The 22,086-nt window shown below is 37.6% G+C and overlaps 2 protein-coding genes and 1 long non-coding RNA gene across 4 annotated transcripts in view; 2 read left to right on the top strand and 1 right to left on the bottom strand.

Annotated features, from left to right (window-relative positions):
- The window catches only part of LOC126869913 (PWWP domain-containing protein 2B-like), a 41,776-nt gene extending 26,568 nt beyond the window's left edge, over positions 1–15,208 (top strand). Inside the window, exons 2-8 of one of the 2 annotated variants that reach the window (XM_050627102.1) lie at positions 2,052–2,370; positions 3,764–4,004; positions 4,952–5,636; positions 5,940–6,213; positions 6,277–6,453; positions 6,578–6,712; positions 7,816–15,208. In XM_050627102.1, coding sequence (XP_050483059.1) covers positions 2,052–2,370; positions 3,764–4,004; positions 4,952–5,636; positions 5,940–6,213; positions 6,277–6,453; positions 6,578–6,712; positions 7,816–7,962 — 1,978 coding nt within the window. In that variant the 3' untranslated portion in view covers positions 7,963–15,208. Of the gene's footprint in view, positions 1–2,051; positions 2,371–3,763; positions 4,005–4,951; positions 5,637–5,939; positions 6,454–6,577; positions 6,713–7,815 lie in introns of both variants that reach the window. The other variant, XM_050627101.1, reaches the window with a different exon arrangement.
- Positions 6,306–21,628, bottom strand: LOC126869956 (uncharacterized). The gene is made up of 3 exons (XR_007691064.1): positions 21,491–21,628; positions 21,227–21,389; positions 6,306–6,445 (listed from the first exon to the last, which is right to left on the bottom strand). It is a non-coding gene; the product is annotated as an uncharacterized LOC126869956 (long non-coding RNA).
- The window catches only part of LOC126869935 (uncharacterized), a 19,506-nt gene continuing 19,046 nt past the window's right edge, over positions 21,627–22,086 (top strand). The window contains exon 1 of the mRNA XM_050627164.1: positions 21,627–21,775. The gene's annotated coding sequence lies outside the window, so the exon portion shown is untranslated. The remainder of the gene's footprint in view (positions 21,776–22,086) is intronic.

Here is a 22,086-nt window from a genome sequence, read left to right as displayed (position 1 = left end):
TTTTGCAACGATATTGTCAAATAATTGTTAAATAATTTTCGGAAATAGATTCTGCATATTTTAAGATTTTGTAGAATCTAAAAAATTTGTAATAATTTCAAATCTTCCCGATTTTCAGGAATAGGATATCCGTTTAATTTTATCTCTGAAAGTGGGATGTTCTATTCATTGACTGTAGATTCGTATATTTTTGAATTTTGTTAAAATATTCGTGCATTTTCTGTTCTTACAACACTTTTACACGTTAATATTTTCGGGTATTATTAGATTATTTATCCGGTTTTGTATAGTTATTAAAGGTTGTATAGTTCTCGTTGGTTGTTTGTTCGCTTGCTTAGGACGCTAAACATAACGATTTTGTGCATGTATCTAAATATATTGCATAGAGATGATCAAAATTAGAATGGAGCGTGGAAAATAAATTGGCACATATAATCACTCCCCTATTGCGAGAAAGCTGAATATATAATTTTCTAAAAATATCATCGTGTTTTCAATAACTGTGAAGGAAACTCGAAACCCATCGTATTAATCTTTATTATTTCGAATGTTGAAATTAAAGCAATCAATTAGAAATCGATTAAAATAACGATAAAACCCGATAAATAAGAACCGGCGAACTCCGTAAAGGGAGGTACGAAGTTGAGAGCTTTCTGCTTGGATGAATAGAGAAATCAAAGAAGAACAACCAGAACTGGAACGAAATACCAAAGACTGGAGCAAAAACAGGGAATTATTTATAAGGAAACACATGCTCGTATCATATTATAGCATAGAGGCAAACATAGTACATACTCTTTAGCAGATAAGCCTTAGAGTAACGAAACAAAATGAACTGAAATGAAATTATATTATAATCTGTATAATAAATTAAGATATATCTAGCTATATTTCTATAGATGGCAAATTAAGATCTAACTTTAAGGAGTAAACTGAGGTAGAAACAAAATATAACAGACGCGTACATACTCAAAAAAGATCGTAACAAGCATAAGCCTGGATTAAATTACGATTAAAGCAATGAAAATCGTAATAAACTTTTCCTATCATTCTTAAGATCGTTAAATGTAGAATAGAGTTTCATGCGTATTTATCTTTCGATCCCTTACACAATATCGAATTTATAATCGTGCTATGTTGGTCAGAAAAAATTATCAATCTATAGTAGGTTTTCCAGTTTAGCATAAACAACTTGATACATTAAACTGTTAAGCTCGGAAGGAAACACAGTCTATCAATGACCCAGATAATCCAGCAACGTGGTGTTCGAATTCCCAGCTCGCCGACTCACCCAATCGATTCGTCTTCTTCCAATCCGATACTGAATCCTTCTAATGAAAGATTCAAGGAATAAAATGAAATCGTAATCTTCGGGAAGGAAGTAGAGTCCTGGCAGCAAAAGAAACCTTGGAATATTACGACTTGCAACAGTGTAGCCAATTTCCAATGCATCGTTTTTATAATATCGATTCTCTCGTAATAATAGATAATTAGCATACACTGACGTTACTTGTCTATCATGCTTGATATTAAGTAAATACACACCGATCAACAAGCGTCGTGAAGTTTCTTAAGGAATTTTGGTTTCTCTCAATCGAATATTAAAATAAGAAATATCCCTTAATATTGTTCCAACAATGTTACGTTACATCAATACATGCGAAATTCCTTAAACAAGTTAGTTGTCCGTGACATTAATTTTTACTTTAAACACTCACTTATCACGTATCTGCATGTACATTACGTATTTATAGAGTTAATCTCCTAATTGTCGCATAATCCTTTAATAGTAGCGGAACTAACACGTATACCACAGTATTTACCGCGATTATACGTGTCACTGTGTATGCACAAATTTTCAGCGGTGATCATTTAAAACAGACATAATTTATACATCCATTATAAACGCCTACATCATTCATAAAACAAGTATGCGTATAATCCTGTAACATGTACAGATCTCCGGAATTACTCTCTATTCAAACTGGATAACATTCAACGACTGATCGACCGATCATTAACAATCATCCATTGTGCACGGTTATTTTCAGAGGCCTACCGTGTGGCGTGCAACCCCCGGAACCTGTACCGGACCCGGATGGCGACAAATTGGCGACGATAGCGGCTCGATTCAGCTACTTTCAGGAGAGAAAGAACTCGCTGACTACCGCGAAAGTCGATCTTCGTAGGAACATCAATCCGCCGGCCAGGTACAAGAATGCACGGCCAACGGTCAGGCTCAGGCCACGCCAGGTGCTCTGTAGCAAGTGTAGATCGATCTGCAACGAGAACAGCGAGAACGTGGACGTCAGCAGAAAACGGAAGCACGACGAGATTCAGCAGGAACAGCAGCAGCCGCAGCAACAGCAGGTAATATTTCCTATTTTCTTCTTCTTTTTTTCTCGTGTGCATGTGTGAGAGGCTGGTAAGAGGAGCTTCTCTGTACTGTGCTTCTGCTTTAGTAACGTGCTGCTGATGTTTATTAATCCAATAATTGGCGAAATTGTATCAACTTGTTGCGTGGATTATCAGGATTTTTCGATTTTAGCTAACGATTTTATTTATTAAAGGTGCTTTTTCAAAATTTGTATCAATTTACATTTGTATTTATTTTTTATCAGCTTTTAATTTCAATGGAAACAACCGAATAGTCGGATGCTCGTTTTTATATTTTTCTTAACGACTCTTTGCATATCTGGTGAAAATATCGCGCAACCGTATTTTTGGATATCTTTAAATCTGTCGAAATTTATGCAAAAGCTTTAAATATTAAAGCTCCGGGCTCTTGCAAATAGAAATATTTCGTATTTCATTGTAATCCCTCTACATCTTTCGAATAATAATAGGAAGGTACTAACGGTGAAAATGAATTAATTTAAATTAATCACGTTTAATCTTCCGTCATTTCAAAATGAATGATTTCAGCTAACTTAACCAACGCGACAAAAAAATAGTCGCGGATTCACGACTTCATTAACGATCATCGAGATTTTTTCTTTTTTAAAGAAAATTATTGTTGTGATGCTACGATGGTAAAAACCGTCAAATCTGATGTAGGTTGTGAAAAGTTTGGGGCATCGACGAAGGAAACCCGCGAATAGGAGCGAAAGAAACGAGCAAATTGTGTTGCAGGAAACTTCGTCGAATGAGCACGCCAGACTAAGGAAGAAAGTCATACGATTTTGAACTAGAGGAAAAGTAACTTAACGTGTTGTCTTCCAAGAGGTGCACTTACATTGCGCGATAGTAGTTTGATTCGGGCATGGCAACTTGCCTCTCAAGTTCTTCTTCGCTTGAGCACAAAGTGTTCTAATGGTACATTTGGTGGGTACTGGCGTTCTCTCGTACAGTACACGTGTTTAGCCTTAAGATAGTTTATTTCGCTGGCTCCGTGTCAGACGCTAGAAGTTTCATCGAAGTACATTATATCGTGATTTATATTTGGAATTTCACCAGTTGTCTTGAAACTTTTTAAAGGAAGAAAATCTGCCACTAAATGTTTCATTATGACAAATCTCTGATATATCTTAGCAGTATTTGGAAAGTTGCCTGGAAAGCATATACAATCATATGGAAATTATTTTAATATGACTAATAGCTTATTTTGAAAAATAAGCTATTGTTGGCTATATGTTATCAAAAAATTTCATTGAAATATCTTCCCAGCGTAAATCCATTGCAAATCGGGCAGCGAGGAACTGCAAATGGAGTAGTTGTCAGATGAGTTTTACGCATCGGTAAAAAACGCATGATTTTTCATCAGGTCACGGGCCATGGATCCACTCGAAGAAGCGATCGACGTTGTGGTCAGCAGCCGCAAAAAGCCTCGAGAATACTGTTCTCTGAGTGTCAGTCCGAGAACATCACGGTGTCATCTCATCAAACAGCGAAGTCCTCGTCGTCTACAGCACTCAGCCCCGATTCGTCGAAGCTTGGATCGTCTCTCATCCCAAAAATTTCGAGACTTCAACCAAACGAAATCAACAATGCCATGCAAGCGAATGGTTAATATTTTTCATTTAAAGAAAGTTTTTCTACCTTCTTCTATTTTAAAATTATTTCAAATAAAAGAAATAGTTGTTATACAATTCTATACATGTAAATTTCTTTTTCTTCTTTTATATAAAGATTTCGTTGCGTTATTGAGTTTTTGCTTTTTGAAATGCTTGGACGAAGTGCTTCGTATAACACGTGATCTTAATCTTTTAGAAGCTTGCCCTCGGAAAAGGTGCTTAAAGCAACTATCTCAGGCTTCGATAGTCGAATTACATAAGGTCCATTTGCAGATAATAAGATCGTCCGTGGAAAACACGCGCAACACCAATAATTTGCACTTAATTACGACTAACTGAATGTGCAAGGAGGATCATTAAAATAAAAAGATTCATGTGATGCAAAAATCGAAGCCGGATAAAACTTACTATTTTTGATAATTGAACGATCAAACTCCTCATTGAGTGAGAAATACGATAATATTTCTAATAAACTAAATAATCTAATTATTTTCATTATATTACTCTTCAATTGTAATTATCTATGTTTGATATACATGTGACATATTCATAACTATTGACGTAAAAATGTTTTTTTATAAGCTGTAACTAGTTATCTTTGACACAAGATTATATCCTTCTATACTTACAAAATGCTCCAATCGTATGCTTATCTGGGATAGTTATAAAAATATATAACGAGTGAAAAAAGTACGAAGAGTTGCAACAGATCAAGAAAAATGCTAGATAGAAAGTATTGCATATACTTTACAAAACTCCATAGATGATATGATATTTAAACATTCATATACAGACATACACGTATATATGATTTCCTTTTTATAAAGATAAATGTTACGAAACTACTTTTACTTTAACCAACTAAGAATATTAGAATAACGCTAATACGTAATCTCCTCGAGCCTCGTCATTTATCTGTTTCTCTTTTTTTCCTGCAGAAAAGGTGAAGATTGGCCCATCGTACTGGAACAATCGAGCCGAGGAGGGCGACTCATCGGCGAACGCGATGGAGCCAACAGAGGAACGCATGGAATCAACGGATTGTGATAGCAATCCATCAATGGCGTATTGTGCCACACCCAGAAGACTTAGCAGCTCCTCCGTGGAAAGTGCAAAAATACCAGAAGAAGAGGAGAAAAAAACGTTCGCGGCCGCGGACTCGACAATGAGGCCAAGAACGGGTCGCGTGCCGCGAAAGAAGCGATCCGTCGGATCTATGGAGGATCTATGGGACGAGACAGTGTTCGAAGATCCGACAAGGACAGCTAGAACCACACCGGTGATTAAGATCTCTTTCGGTGCTCAGGGTGAAGGGACTGTTTTGAAAATACCCTCCAAGATTCAGGATCCGGAGTACGAGCAGGAAACTGATGAAGCTGAGGAGGTGCAGACAGAAACGGAGAGAGATCCGTTGGAATTGCCCAGGAATTTTGACAACGATTACGATTATCGTGAGGATGGAGAGGAAGATGGACAGGAGCAAGTAGATCCTCAGAAACAGGGTGTGAAGGACGCCAGTGCTAAGGCTGCGAAACGCGCACTGAAGAAGGCTAAGAAAGAGGCCAGAAGGAAAATGCTCGGTGGAGTTTCGCCTGCGAGATCTCCTTGCAATGGATCTCCACGGTAAAATAACCATTTTAAGATACTAGTTATAGATGCATCTATATAGTGGTTACAGAAAAAGTATTTGCACATATTCTTATTTTTTATGAGGCGCTCTTTTATGAGGTTCTACATATCATTTTCATAGTATCACTACGAAAGTACCACTAAATGATACGAATATACTATTTGGACCTAATTAATTAGCGTGTAAACGGTATAATAAATACAATAGTGATCAAATACTTTTCGTAACTACAGTATTTTGGATGTATGATACAGATATATGTATATGACACTAATTATGATTTATTTTTCTTACAGTTACAATCCTACGTACGACACATTATCGTATCACCGTCGCAAGCATAAAGTGAAGCATAAAAAGAAACACAAGGAAGACCGTAAACACAAGAGCCAACAGTCGCAGCATCAGCAGCCTTGTTTGGAATCCGGAAGTACCGAGAATCAGCAGAACTGGAACGTCCTTCCGGGCAGCGAATCGTACACAGCGATAAAGGAGCAGTGCCTGAAGCAAAAATTATCCATATCTCTGAAGAGATTGAATACAAACGCTTACGCTAGATGTGATTATCCTGTGAGTAATTCTTCGTTGGGTTGCAAAAGTCCTGGTGCAAGCAGTGATGAACTAAGTGAACAGGAACCTGAAGTCGACGCCGGCGAAACTGCTCCGGACTTTCCACCGCAGTCTCATCCTTTGATGATGCGTCTTGCCGCGACGCCTGTAGAACATTGCCTCACTGCTAACGGTAGAAGAATGGACGTTGGTGACGTGGTGTGGGGAAAGATTCATGGATTTCCTTGGTGGCCTGGAAAGGTATGCATTATTAGATATTCATTTATTTTGCTGGATATTCCTTTTAATATGTGTTCTCTAGCATGATCATGTGTATTCAGCTTAAATAAATATCGTATTCTAAAATGTGTGTTTGTTCTTCCAGGTTCTCAGCATCACAGTTTCTTGTAAAGAGGATGGTACGTCGTCCGGACCGCAGGCTCACGTCGCCTGGTACGGTTCTTCGACAAGTTCTCTAATGTCGTGTGACCAGTTGAGTCCATTTTTAGAAACATTCAAGGTAGATATCTTATTAATATATAATTATGTATAATATATATGTCGGAGATGAAAGAACACCGGAGCCTTTGGAATTTTGGATAATCCCGCAACATTGTAACCTAGAGTCTACTATAGCTGTAATTAAACAATTGTAGTTATTCAATCCGATTGTAATTGTTCGAGAGTTGTGATAGTGAGCTTGGGCTCGAGGCGACAGCCAGTCGCCGAACGTAGCCGCGGTCACGGGATGAACGCTTTGTCTAACAAAGGCATGGAATAATTCTATAGCTCTCCTTAAAAAGGAAATAGTTGTAACACTCGACAGTAAACATTCCAACGGTCTCTGTCCTGTAACTCGCCACACGCAGACCCTATTCTTCGAGTAAGATGATTGCCAGATGTCGATGCGTCTCCGCAGTACATGTTCAGCTAGCCCGAGGGCCCGTTATATATCTTAAGATTTAGCCAACTAAAGTCCTTCAAACAGACAAACAGTCTTTGTCCCAACTACGGGAGAATAGGGGAGACCTATTTTTCAACGAGCGGCGTCTCCCACTAGCAACTTTCCCTCGAGGGCGGCTAGCATCTTTTTCTAACCACCGATATGGAGATTGACCAATTAGCAGCAACGCCAATTTCTCTTACTTTTTGAACGAAGGCTTTTCTCGACGAATCCGATGATCTCGTGTCCTTAGACACACCCCATTATAGTTTTCCTCTGTGGCATCATCAGGACGGGAAAGTCATTCTCTCTCGCGATCTCATCGACGAAAAGAGTAACCCCTTACGACCAGTGAATATTACGCGTCCGACTTAGATTCTGTGAGCACGACCATCTATCATCCCGTCGACCGCGGATTCGTTATTGAACCTAGGATCATTGTCATTAGTTTCTCGAGTATCTAACTACCACGGTTACTTGTCCGGTTCTATGATAATCGTTTCACGCCCCTAATCCTAATTCTAATGTAAACCCGACATATATATAATTTAAAAAAGAATAAATTTATTTCACTTAGAAAGATGGCAATTTAGATTCATTGTTGATTCTAACTTCTAGTTGCTGCAGAGTAGTAAAGTAGCAGTATAATAATTGTGAATATCGATCGATGTCTGTTTTAGACGCGGTACAACAAGAAGAAACGAGGTCCGTATAAGGAAGCGATACGACAGGCACAGAATGAAGCCCGAAGTCAAATCACGCCTAACTCGACGAGTAGCGTTTTAAACGTGTGTAGCTCACCGCGCGAGGTCAACGTTCTCTCCTAAGGGAAGGTGCACGGCGCTCGACACCATTCCTTTAACTGCCGGGTATTCGTCGTCGGAGATTGATTCTAACGGCGGATCGAAATCGTCATGTAATATATAAAGCAAATTTTTGTACATAATTGACTTTAGCATTAATGGAATAGCTCTTGATCGATGTTTTAATTCAGTTGAGTCGCGCCTGCTGTCGTCGTCCATGTTAAATATGGTCAAACTAACGGCGACACCAACGCTGAATGAAGTTTACTGCCACCACTGGCTGTTTTTTTTTTATCCTCAGCTTTTTTCGAGCGAACATTTAGCGTGTAAAAAGTATTTAGGTAGGATATAATCTCTAGAGATGACACGTCAGCTCTCGAGGAATAATTTCGTACTACACTAAAGAAATATGTCTATGACTTCTCTTTGATAGTTAGACACAGACAACATACATATATGTTAAAATCACACGGGTGTCGTCACTGTACATTAAACATCTCATTGATTACTAAATCATTATTTAGCGATGATCGTTTACTTGAATTCTTTATATATATGCATATACATACATATATATACATACATATATATACACATACGCGTATATATCTGTATTAATAATTTTATTGTGATCATTGTGTCAAGGACAAGTGTGTAGTATATATCCAGTGCGGGCAGTGAATCTTCGATACGACCCGTAGACGTTTCGGAAATCGTTTACGACTCTATTCGTCGCTTCTTTATAATTAACATATTTGAGAATATGGACAATACATTTTCGACAAATCGCAAATTCATTCATGACACTTTAATTACTGTTTGGCGTGTAGAATCGCTGAATGTTTAAAAAGCTTTAACCGAGAATGCTATAACGTTTAATCTTGTAAAACAGTGTATATTTTACGTGCTAAGAGAGTAATGGACAACCGAAATTTTTTGTAGCGCTGCATTCCTTGCATTCTTTATTATCTAAAATCAACTTTCCTTGAAAGTTTCGTTTACGCTTCATACCAACACTGCCAAGGATTGATATTCGTTTCAGTCTTCTTTCGTCGACGATAATCCTTGACGATTCGACAGTTGTGAATTCCAAATGTCCGATGCTTCACAAACGGTCGATTATCCAAATCTTCACTTATATCAATATTTACGGTATCCAATGTTAACTTGGCGATAAAAAAATGATAAAAGCGTGTCTCAGTCTGCTACAAACATTCTCTTCTTTCTCTCGAATTTCTTCCATCCTTCTTATCTCTCAAGCTCGACGTTTCATTATTACAATATTCGGTTATTTTACATTCATCGAGCCGTTTTTTTCAGAAACGTTTCACCGTGTATCCGTAAATTTTCGTGATTAATTTCTGGACAAATCCATGTTCTATATTCAAGTTCTATATTTTCTCTTTACCAATCATTATATTTGGGGCCGGCGTGACGTTTTGCGGAGCCTGAATATACATTCAAATCCTACACTTAAATTTTACAACGAAGAATTATTTATTTACAAATGCTGTTACATATTATATATTTTTTATAAGCAGTTTTTTAATCAAGTCCAAGTAATATTTGTTCGCATCTATAATTCGCTTTCAAGGGGCAAAAGGGTTCAATGAAAGTACAAAATCTGTAATCATGTACGACTTTTGCAAAAAAAAACTATTGTTGTAGTTTAATTTCTCTAAAAAGTACATTTCTCTGAAAGCGCCTGGATTTTTTTATCTCATGTAGTTTCCAGGATACGAGGATTTTATAGAGTTACACTAAACTTTGATGACTTTTGTCACTCTTTTAAATTGAATCATCGCCATTAAAAAAATGTCCTACATTTGTTAATGGTATCATCATTCTGTAAAAAGTTAATCAAAATCGGTGTTTTTTAATTGGGTAATTTTGGGGCCGGGTTCCGGCGAACGCGCTGAACCCGCCTTGCGCTGGCCCTCATCATATTCCTATGTCTGAACGAACAGAGGTGCAAATGAGAATGAAGGGAAAATTCGATCGACTTCGTTCTAAAATATTTCCCTGAGGAATATGCGTGATTTGAGTAGCAGGGAATAAAATAAGGGAGACGAGAGGATCGTCACGCGACGAACACGTCAATATCACGATATCGAATCTTTATTTCGATATCAGTAATCACGTGCGAGTCAGCTGGATGTTTGCTCTTTGCTTTAAGATAGATCTTCATCAAATCTCCAGACCGTCGTTGGACAGACGTTCTCATCTCCATCTCCTCTTTTTTTTTTATTTTCGTTCGAACTTTCCTATCTTTTTGGTCGTCGTTCGATCTTCGAATAAAAATGATCTTGAAGCTCGATCCTTTCGAGAACTGCCTAATGAATCCACGATATTTTCTTCTTCGTTGAATCTAAATACCCTCCTTTCACTTATAGCAAGTCCCATAACTATTCAAAGACATTGTTTCAGGAGAAACGAACTTTCTCCGTATCTTCGCGTTCGTCTTCTGACTTTTTCTCACAAATCCTCGATTCTCGTCGCCGATACGAAGACATTTGTATAAATATCGCGCTTTATCTCGTTTTATAGGAAAAATTCACGAAATGAATTCGATGAAATATTCAGTGAAAGTATGGATCGTAATTTCCGGCGCTTTGTAGAAGCAACATCGCGCGCTTGGAAAAATTTGTACGAAGAAAAAGGTACTGTACAAGGAAGATAGCAATTAAAAAAGAGAAGGCACACAATTCGTTTCAGTGGATAACATTGAACGTAGAGGTAGATTTTTGTTGGTCGATAAGCTTTCTGATACGATCGTAGTTCGCGAATAGACGATTAATGGTTGTTTGATTTCTTGATTATCACCGACCAATTCTTCCGCAGAAAGCGAAATATAATCAGAGATTCGAGTTGAATTGGCCTGGCGATAGTCGGTATAACGATAACAGATAATAATATAAATTTTTATATTGTCATTTTTTAAGTGAAAGGGCGCTAGTTAAGAGCCCTTCTTTTAAATTATTGTTTAAAATTTTTATATTTTCGTACGTAGCGTATCAAATATTTTTTATTACAAATCTCTTTATGTAGCAAAGTATCCAACGCTGTTACGTTATATTTTTTTCTCGAGTCCGGTCGTAGCGCGTAAACAATATCTTTTTAAAAGTATAAATTAATCGATTGAAAGTGATTGGATTGTAACATATGAGACATTTGTTAGCTACTTGGTTCCCTTAAATCATTTGTCAAACAAAGTGTTCATCGTTTGAGCGAAACGATTATTTATGAATAATTACAATGTTTCGTATTCTATTTACGAAAGACTTGTTCATGAAGTGTTCATGAAAGACTAACGTAACGAATTTTTCTCGAAATGTATATATTTGTCAGTAGGAAAGTTAGTTTCCTTAAGAAAAGTCGTTCAAACGAGAGAAGGAACGAGAAATTAAAGTAGGATCTCTTGATTTTGTTTCCAAAAGCGTTGTTAAATATTTCATTGTTTAGTTGAACTTCAAATTATCTATTTTTCGCACGTTGTTGATTTTTTTATTGGCTATTTATAATATTTATTTATAATTCCAAGCATCGATGAATCGAATTTTACTATTTACTATTCCATTTCTGGTACATCGTTCCTTGGCGAGATAATACAAGTAGAAAGATATAAGTAACGAGTTAATTCCACTCTAATATTTTCCCTATAGTTTCGCATCTAATGCTCGAATAATTATTACTCTCCCAATATTCCCATAAATAAACATTTCATATGTTACAATCCAATTGAGAAAAGAAACTAAATAATAGAAGAGAAAAAGAGATACGATAATTTTTCATTACGAGCATCGACTAATTTCGCAATCACCGATATACGTATAACACACGTGAGGGATATTTAAACCAAATAACGTCCAGGAAAAAGACATTGCCTCTAACCCTCTATAACTGGATTTATCCTCGATCTATCCGGCTAATTACAGATTTGTATTCGAATAACGTCGAGAAGAGAAATTATCGATTTCTTTTGAAACTTTTATGTATATTCATTAAGCGACACAAAAATTAAAACATTGACATGTTTCGTTTTGTAAGGCAGGAAAAAAAGAAAGATAAAGTAAATAAGAGCCGTAAAAAAATAACCTGTTATTACGGAGGGTTAATTTACGCGAAAGATCTTTTCTATCGATAGAAACAACAAAGGACTGAGGCAAGGCAGAAATATTAGACGTACGTGAATAATACATTCGTGAAAATTAGCCGTTAAAACGTTGATCGTGCTTGTTAACGAGGTTTAAAGAGGTACTTGCGTGCACGGATGAGAAAGAGAAAGAAGAATGATCGAAGAGTAACGAACGTTCGGCCGGATAAAAGCTAAATAGATAAATAATAAGCGAATGTGAAATATGTGTGAATGTGTTTAAGCGCGAATGAATGACAAGGAAAGGGATAACAAAGCGAGAAGCCAAGATGTTTTTAAGTAACTGTGATTTTTCAGATGTATATTATACATAAATAATGACGAATTAATTTCTACGTGTATTATAATGCAAAACGACGAATGGTAAATACGATGATGTATCGATGTGTCGCTTGTGTCCGTACGAACGTTGTAGAATATTATTTCGACTAACACATATCGGGTAGAGAAGTGTTTGGCGGCGAAATAAATTACCGCTATTAATTAATCGTCATCGATTCATCGTTATTCGATTCGTAATTAATTAATCGAGCATTATCATTACGAATATAGGTATGCGCGAGTCGTGGTACGTTGCCTAAAAAAATCTTTACGTATATACAATACTTATACATACACTGGACACGTTCACACTTACATAGAGTTCGATTGTTAATTGCTTGCATAATTGTATAAGAGAGCCACGTGTCATCTATGTAATATCATTGTATTCAGTAATACACACGTATACACACGTACACGCAGACACGAGTACACACACCGTAGATTTATTCTATACTTTTCGTCGCCTCCCGTCGAAAGAGTCGCTGTTCGCTATTTTGCGAATTCCTCTACTTTACTTCTTCTTTCCTCCCTTTTTTCCCCTTCTTTTTATTCCTCACCCCCTTTTTTTTTCTTGCAATCAACAACCCTTCACGAACTGTTCCTAAAGAAAACGCCACTGTACCACGCTGAACCTATCGTTGAGCAGAAAATAAACTGCGTATATAAGTACGCGTGCAAAGCGAAAACGCATCGTCTTTCGATTCTCGACGATGCTTTCCCTCTCGATTTCTGAGCTAAGCGATTAGCTCTGGATTAGGTACTTAAATAATCGACAATAGGAGATAATGTTATCGTCGTTCAATCCTCGGAGCATAAAAATAAAGTCTCTATCTATTTATTTTTATCGTTAATCGTTTCTAATGGGAAAACAGTGTCTCGTGAATTTTCTTTTAAGCTAATACACAGAGCCTTCTGTAATTGTGCGAGGCTCATGCGTCTATACATTTCTTAAATTTCACTTTGTTTCTTTATCACTACGCTGTTATTCTCTGTTACGTGAATCGCATTCACGAAGAATGCGCATAATATTAGCGGAAGAAGTAACTTTCTAATTAGGCTTCATCCCCTTGGTTGTGTTTAAAAAACACACACACATCTAGCGATAGATAAGCTAAAAATCAGGTAAACTAGCTAATTACCTTACTAACACCTTCAATTCGCTACAAATCTAGTATATGTACATTCTAAAACTCACAAAGAAGCTATTTTCTAAACTAAAATATTCTCAAAGATCTTTCACAGGATTTATAATTGTAGAAAAAAGAAAGGAAAAAAAAAAAAGAAAAGGAATCTCTATTTAGTATTTCGTCCTCGATTCTGGGAAGAATGTGAAAGGCGTAGAGTTTCAAGAATTTCTAAAGCTCCAAGGGTTGGACGTCGAGTAAAGGACGTGTACTAATTGTCGCTATTGTTTTAAATAGCGGCAGCTTGATTTGCATATAGCCTAGTTGACCGCACAGCGAATCGATCCCGGTCCTACGTTTTCCTCGCGATTTTCCGCTGCTCGACGTAGGTGCGGCCCTATCCTGAGAAAAACAAGTGTTCATTTTTCGACGAAAATCCACTATGTGGAGAACGAACCGCGTACGCGCATGCGTGCAAGCGTATGTTTTAAAAGCGCGCGCGCGCGTGCAGAGGCGAATGATGAATTTTCGGGGAGTCCCCGAAAGAGGACGAAAAAGAAAAAAAGAAAAGAAATAAGTATGTTTCTAAACGATATTACACGATTAGTCGAGGGAAATAGATCCGTATAAGTACAAATAAACGAGCCTGAATGAATGTTTCGATAGAGGGCAACCCTGTTTTCCTTTTTATAACGAAAAATACGAGGAACCATTTATAAATAGTTTTTTTGAATAAAACGCGGTTAATATAAATAAATATTCTAACAATGATTAAAAGTCTTTTTATGCTCTTTCGTTGCTGTAGCGATGTAGAAGCGAGATTTTTTATCATACGATTTATTTTTGTCGATAAACTAATGGTATAATTGTTAAGACAGAATGGAAAGGAGTCGAATTTTCTCTATACGATATATGTATATTTAGAAGAAAGATCAAAGTTGAGCTTCAGGTGGCAATTGTGTTCAAAATGTCAGATTTAAGTGGAATTCTTTGTCATAGCTTGTATCTTGATAGTAAGTGTGTAGTATGCATATGAGGAAAGAGGTATAACATGCGGAAGGCTAATTGTAAGTTTCTTTCGAGATCATTTTTCGAGATAGTGGATATATTCGTTGAAACAACACCATGTAATAATCCACGAAAATCAAATTTTCACGCCATATTCTCGTTTGCGTCGTAGGGATTTTGGTGCAATAAGTAAAAAGATGAGAATAAATGAAAAGAAAAGAATCCTCTATTTACTGTATTTTTAAATCGGCACGATTACGTTTTCCTTGAGTGTTCTGTCGTAAATAAAATTGGGTGAGATATTCTGAATTCTATTCTTAATATATAAATCGGATACACGAAGATGGAACGATTAATAAAAATTTCACTGTATCAAACGTACAATACTTATTCCATTCCAAAAATTCGATTCCTTTCTGCGTATTGTAAAATCGAAACGAACCTGCACGTTGTAAAGCCAAGAAACGGCAGAAAGAGAAGCAAATGTCCCTTTTAAAAGCTCTAGAAGCCAGAAAGCTCGCCTAAGTCGACCCACGGATACGCATTCGCCGCTGCCGAATCTAGAACTTCCGGTCACGACGTTAAGAAGTGGCCGAACCAAGACGAATCGTTATACCGCGTGCTGGACCTGTATTTTTTTAAATAAAAACCAGAAAAACCACCGTCTTCCGATTCTGCCGAACAACCGATCATATTCGACGCATACTCGATAGAAGCTAAGTGTAAAACACAAAGCAAAAAAGGAAAGAAGAAGGAAACAAAACTTGAAAAGAAAAACATTAACGAGAGAGTGCATGTGTGTTTGTTAGGACGAAAGAATGAAAGAAGAAATATGAACGAATGAAGTGCGAAAGAGAGAGAGAGAGAGAGAGAGAGAAGTAGATGACTGATGATCATTACAGCGGAGACTATTTCTCGTTGCTGTTGCTTTGCAGCGATTTAGAAAAAAAAAAATGCACACATACGCGTTATATGTACGACACGTACGTGGAACATAGACACGTGGAAACACGTACATCTGCATAATTACTCACACACACGCAGATTTCAGTATCATTCGACAGCACGATAAAGATCGATGGCCAGTCTGTCGCAGTTGAAGCAAAAAGAAACACGTGTCACTTGCAAGGAAGCAAATGAGCAAAAAAGAGAAACGAGAGAAAAAAAGAAGAAGTCAAACGTCAACTCAGAGTCTTGTATATATTATCTTTTTTACTACTGAAAAACGAACATTTGAACCGTGATCGTTCCCCAGATGAGCGCGCGCGCTTGTCTTCTTCGTTGCATTGAACGAGGCGACGCGAGCGTTCAATGGAACAAAGAGGACATTGTTCTACTTCTTTTTTTCCCTACTACCTCCCTTTCTTCTTTCTTTTTCTTCTTTTTCTTACTTTTTCTTCTCTGCTTCGTTTTTTTACCCTGCGTTTCTTTTTTCCAGTTACTCTTTCCTCTTGCCTTCCTTCTTCTACGTTTTTAATTCCGTTGTCCGCGATCGCGTTCACCTTGTTCGATGCTGGCGGAGGAACGCGAGAACCGACGCATTTTGTACAGTGTTTTACGGTAGATCGAGCGCACGTATGCCTCTCGAGAATCTTCGTTTCGTCTTTCTAGAATTTTACGAGATTGCACAACAGGAAATAAAGGAATGACACGGAGAGGAAAATCGTAACGGGCAAGACGGAACGTCTTAAATGGAAATTACTTCTACTCGCCGGTGTTTTTTCAACAACAAACTCTTGTCAGGGAAAACAAAGCATTGGAGATTATCATTAATATAATATAATACTAATTTAATTAACAACAGAACTAGTTCTCGGTTCTTACGCCTCCGTAAAAACGTCTTTTCTCTTTTTCTTTAAGAACGATTAACAAACTTTTCGTTTTTAGATTGGACGGTTGCTTTTATCGAGTTGTACATTTTGTTGGATTTTTTCTCGAAAGAAAAACTTTTATATTTTTTCCTCTGGAAGCAACGATGTTACTTAACATCTTTGTTCGAGCTTTCTTGCCGCTTATCCTCATTCTACATAATTTTCAAACAAACGATAATTAAGAGAGTCTTAATAAAATATTTGTAGAAAATTTCTAACTGACTTCAACCGGGTATAGATACAGTTTGCATCGACCAAGAGACCAGAGGCAACGACAAATCTCGAGCAGATAGAGCTATTCAAATAGAAGACATCTTTTCTAAAGCGATGTTTCACTTTTGCAGAATAGAAATCGATCGTATCCTCCACGTGCGACCGACGTAATCGCTATCATCAGTTCTCATCATCGCATTATCTCTGAAAGCGCAGCCTGGCTGCGTTAGAAGTATGTGCTCATTGCGCATAGCCGCCAGCATCCTCTTAAACGTAAGGTAAAACGACGTTTAATTTATCTGATGATTTCGTTGGATATCTATCAAAGTTCCTTTACTCTTCTTGTAATCATAAAAACGCGAAGGGAGAAAGAAGAAAGGAACGAAAAAGAGTAGTCTTTCATTATTTAGATGGGCTCATTCCCTTGAGTGTTCTAAAATGACGATAGTTCAACTAATGTTTCATAGAAGTCGCAATCTTTTCTTCTTGTTCTTTTTGCAATGGCAAATTAATATGTAGGTCATAAAAGATGTTCTCGTGAAATATCGTTGGTATAATAAACACGAATAGTCGATTTTGTAAGTACGTATTTTACAAGTGATTTTTTAATAACGATTAATTAATAATTAAAGGAAGAAATTAAATTACGAATGGAAGAAATTGATTTTTCTTATTACGAGTTATTTCTTATTATGAGTTATTGCTATAATAACGTCGCTACGAAGTATAATTATTCTTAATTATCTACGTTACGGTTTTCTCGCTGTTCTTTTCTTCCTTTTCTTATTTTTCATTTCTAGAAACGATTGCATATCGTGTTACGTAATCAAACATCAACCTGTACATGTTGTGTACAGAGAAATTTGTGCCCGCGATAACACGCATAATCTCAGTAAATACTCGCGTCAATTTCCACTTCTATTAGCGGATTATTCGCCAATTTACAGCTTTATCGATCTAAAGACGCAAATAGCGCACGTCTACAAACGTCTATCACTCTAAAGGTAAGAATCGATTTGAAAATTCAGAGAACGCGTCATTCCGTTTTTGATAATCGAGAAGAAAATAAAACAACGTGCTTCCTTATCTGTTAAACTAAAAATAAAATAAAACAAATTTACACGGTTTGAAGAAGTGATTCCTCTAAAGGTCGTTACTAGTACACGTCTGACATTTACACCAACCACTCTATTTACTTCGACTTACGCGGGTCAAATTATGACCTTAAACTGACTTCGAGTAAAGACACTTCGCTTAAATCAAAATAGCGTGAAAATAATGACACAGCAGCGTATTAATTTACTTTGTTCGATGTTCAAAGTTCTGGTCGTTTTTATCCATGTATTCACGTATACTTAACGATCGAATTCCGTTTCTCGTTAATAAACCAGGCAAGAAGTCCGAGCTACTGATAATGGCTTGTCTTTGTTGACAAGTAGCAAAAAGGTGCCAGGGACGAGTATCGATACGAATTAATTTTAATAAAGAGTCGAGCAGCGAAACGACATTGATATTTTTACTGATTTATCACTGTGAGGTTACAAGAACGTGTCATCTGTCGTGGAACTCGTTTCAATGTTGGCTACGATATTATATTATGCCCTTAAAATGACGTTTACAAATCATATTTATAAGTTAGTTACTATTTTTTATTTTTCAATGTTTGAATGTTAACTAAATGTGTGTTATATTCGAGATACCCTGTGCATATTCACGTGTAGGTATACCAATGAATCCATATAGTTTTACGTATTTCATTTCCTTGTCGTTGTGTCCTATTTTATAATCGTTATCTTACTATTTCGTTATATTAAAATAACATTAACCTTACCTTCATTTACCATTATACTGATAACAAGTTCGTTGTTTACGACGAAAATGCCACTAGCTTGTCGTTGTTTAATCGAATTTTAATAGAACGTTGCGCTTCTAAAAATGAACAGAGCATAACTGATTCAGTGTTCTCGAACATTTCGATATTAACAGATTCGACGTAAGAAAAGTGATCTTTCAACCCTCTACAATGACATATGTCGTTCGAATGGATATACATTTCGGTATTTTTACCATTATTTTTAACCATTGTTTTGCATACTTATCATTGCACTAATTTATTTTATCATCTTATCGTTGCACCGCCACTGAAGAAGAAATCCGACTCGCTTCTTATTTATGACAGTTATTACTCCCGGTCTTCCAACGAGGACACGAGATTGTACTGTGATATCAACGGTATCTTACAACCTTATTCGATACAATTACTTAATTTATCTCTTACGACAATTTCTGAACTTATGTAACTCATTATTTCAAACGCGATTCGATCTTTCGTTATTTTTACTATTGTTTTTTTTTTTTTTTTTTACTACTACACCTTCGTTCTGAAAATTAATTACGACGTATACCGTTGGTACAATATTAAGAGCGTAACATTATCGAAAATTTTTTTTGTTTCGTCATCGATGGCCTCATTGACAGTATGCGCGTTAAACAAATTTATTCAACTTATTTCTGCGCGATAATTTTTTTATGCAGAAGAATAAAAGACTTTTATCGTCCCGATGAATACGTCAGTCAGTTACGAAGAGTATCGAACGTGTTATTCACGAAACCTCACGAGCAGATAAGCAATCGATCATTGCCGAAAATGAGGGACACGAGCCGGTTTGTCAATATCGGCGCGTTACGCTACTTGCGGCAGGCACAGACGCGAAACATCATCGAGAGAAGCACGTGTGGAATATAATCTGCCCGGAGGAACGCAATCGATGGTCGACGTATAGCTACGTGCGGGCTCCGATTCGATGGTCTCGCGATGATTTCTTATCGTTGCACGTTCGAGATACACGCACGTTCGTAGCACGTTTTCACAATCAGTGGCATTGAGAATGGCCTGGCAGCAGGATGTAACAATTATATCGCAGTTGGATCGAAGGAAAACGTGTCCTCGAAATGTGGAAATTTAATCGAACACCGGACGACAAGTTTTCTCCCATCAGCTACTTTCTACGATCTCGCCGACGCAATTTAATTTAAAATTGTTACGGTTAACGTTAAACTTATTTCAAGAAACGATAGAAAGTGAAAGATAGGGACATTTGGTGAGAAACGTCGTCTCTCCGTGTGTTTAATGTCTCGTCGATGTAGCAGTGCGGAGGAGACGAAAGAAAATTAAAGATTTTTAATTTCTGTAAAAATTATTCGCGTGTACCTATTTTGTGATTCGGCGTGAAAGATTTCGCTACGATGAACTATCCTACTCTGGGTGAATAAAATCAGTGGAAGAAATTTCGTTGTTCGCTACGTGGAAACGGAAGATCAAATTTCACTGGGAAAACCGATTTGGAGAGTACTTGAAGATATTTGCTAAGTAAGTTCTCGGTAGCATTTATCGGTGCTCTATCACAAATATTTGTAAATTGCGATGGCTAAAGTGGTCATTATTCATGATCATTTACCAGTAAATTTTGTAATATTTTTACAAATTTATTGACCTATATTTATGCGATCGTAGAATTGAAGTTGCGTGCCGTTTAAATGCACAATTTGTTTTACAAGTCTTTACAAAAAGGGAACTAATACCATCGATGATTTCTTATCGTATCAGAATAAGTCTTTAGGAATAATTTTTCTATCATTTCGACGCTGGGAATTCCTTACCTGTAATCTATAAAATACATATTTTACGATAATTTTTTACGGGTATTTCCAAGATTTTACTTACCGATAGCTTATCGATAGGTTTAAGGGATTATCACACGAATTATTCGTCTAAACGAGACTCGTAAATCACACAAAATTGAATAATTTGTTGAAATACGATCGATCGACCGATGAAACGTTCAAAATACATAGTTACGTTACATACTATCGATATATAATAATATTCTTTAAGTTTCTGGAAACGTATATGGAAATCTTCAAGCACGTCTACTCGAATCATTTGAACCGTGCGTTCAGGTAATTTATTCAATTTATGCGCATACGTTTGATACTATTCACGCAAAGCTAGCCAGACGCCGAACTATTCTGTAGAAACTGATACATGAAATAAATATTAAATTAGTTCGCTTTATGATGAAACAATATTTGAAAGTCCTTCTTAGTGGAGATTATTCGACGCAACAACGATTTACGGTAGCCAAACGTATAATTGAATCAGTCATTGAAGCGACTCGTTCACACTCTATAAAGTAACAATTACGTTTATCCGTAGATCAGAATTTGTTAGCGACGCTAATTCGAGAAAAGAGAAAATGAATCATTCCGAGACCGCTTAAGTTTCAAGTGCATGCACTTTTATTCGACTGCCCGATCTTATCGCGAAAAATTAATGAAAAATTAAGTCGTGGTCGAGCCGCGATGATTTCCATCGAATTACATTAAACTCTCAGGATTGTACGTTCGTGTCGCAATCGATTTCGAGTATTGCAGTCTCCAAGGATCTCTGCACGCTTACTCGGCTTATTTTATCGAAAGCTTATTTTATTTTAATATAAAAACATAAATACCCCATTAAGCGACGAGGATTTTCTCCACAATGAACGAACAAATTTTATTCCACACCCTTGACCTATCTCTACATAAAAAATTACCTTCTCCTCCCGACGTTCGTTTCATCAAATTTCGGCCAGTTCTTCCACGAGAAACGACGTCTCTACCTAAAGTTCCTTTCATCAAATTTTACTAAAGTTCTTCCACCTCCTCCTCGCCGATCCTTCCATTTCGTCTAGCAGGAGCAACATTTTCAGCCACACCCTGTATGAACAAACGGCCGAAAATCCAAAATGGAAGATGTGAAAACCTAGCTGCTAACTTCTTGCATCCCCTTCCAGGCTGGAGAACCAACGAGAACCAACCTCCTCGTCCACGTGAAAAACTCCGTTCTACGTCTCTGACAAGTGTGCAAAGTCTCCACTGGTTGCGAGCAAGAAGCACGAGTAGAGTAGGAAGAAAGGAGGATTCGAGCGTAGAAGTGCGCGTGTCCAGGGGCGGCGTCGCCACTCGCGTCGGTTGCGACGGGGCGCAGCGGCGACGCCGGGACGCGGTAGTCGCGACGCGGACGCGACCCAGTGCTCGTGTTCACCGGCGACGTGCTGCGCGGAGGATCGGTGCCGGGGAAGATGAGCCTGGAGCGCCGGGAAGTAAGTACTACCAAGGGGTTGGAGGGGGTGTGTGCGGAGCAGGGTGACGTGGCCACGCGTATAACGTCCCCGATTCAACGTCCCGTGGGCGGTGGACGGCGATCGATCCGCCGCCGACATCGGGATGTTCCCGTGGAAAAACACTGTGGAAACTACTCGCGTGTCTGCAACCCTCGTGGACGAGATCCCGGAGTCGCGTGTCTGCGTGCAACGAGCTGGATGGAACCGTTTGATCGAACGTCCAGGACGATGACTGGGCACCACTATACGGCTGTATGGGTGCTTTTGTAAATATAGGATGCGTATGGGTG

Source organism: Bombus huntii, chromosome 10, assembly GCF_024542735.1.
Source record: "Bombus huntii isolate Logan2020A chromosome 10, iyBomHunt1.1, whole genome shotgun sequence".
Classification (NCBI taxonomy): Eukaryota; Metazoa; Arthropoda; class Insecta; order Hymenoptera; family Apidae; genus Bombus; species Bombus huntii.
Note: the sequence above shows the minus strand (reverse complement) of the source record. Positions and strands in the feature narration are given on the sequence as shown.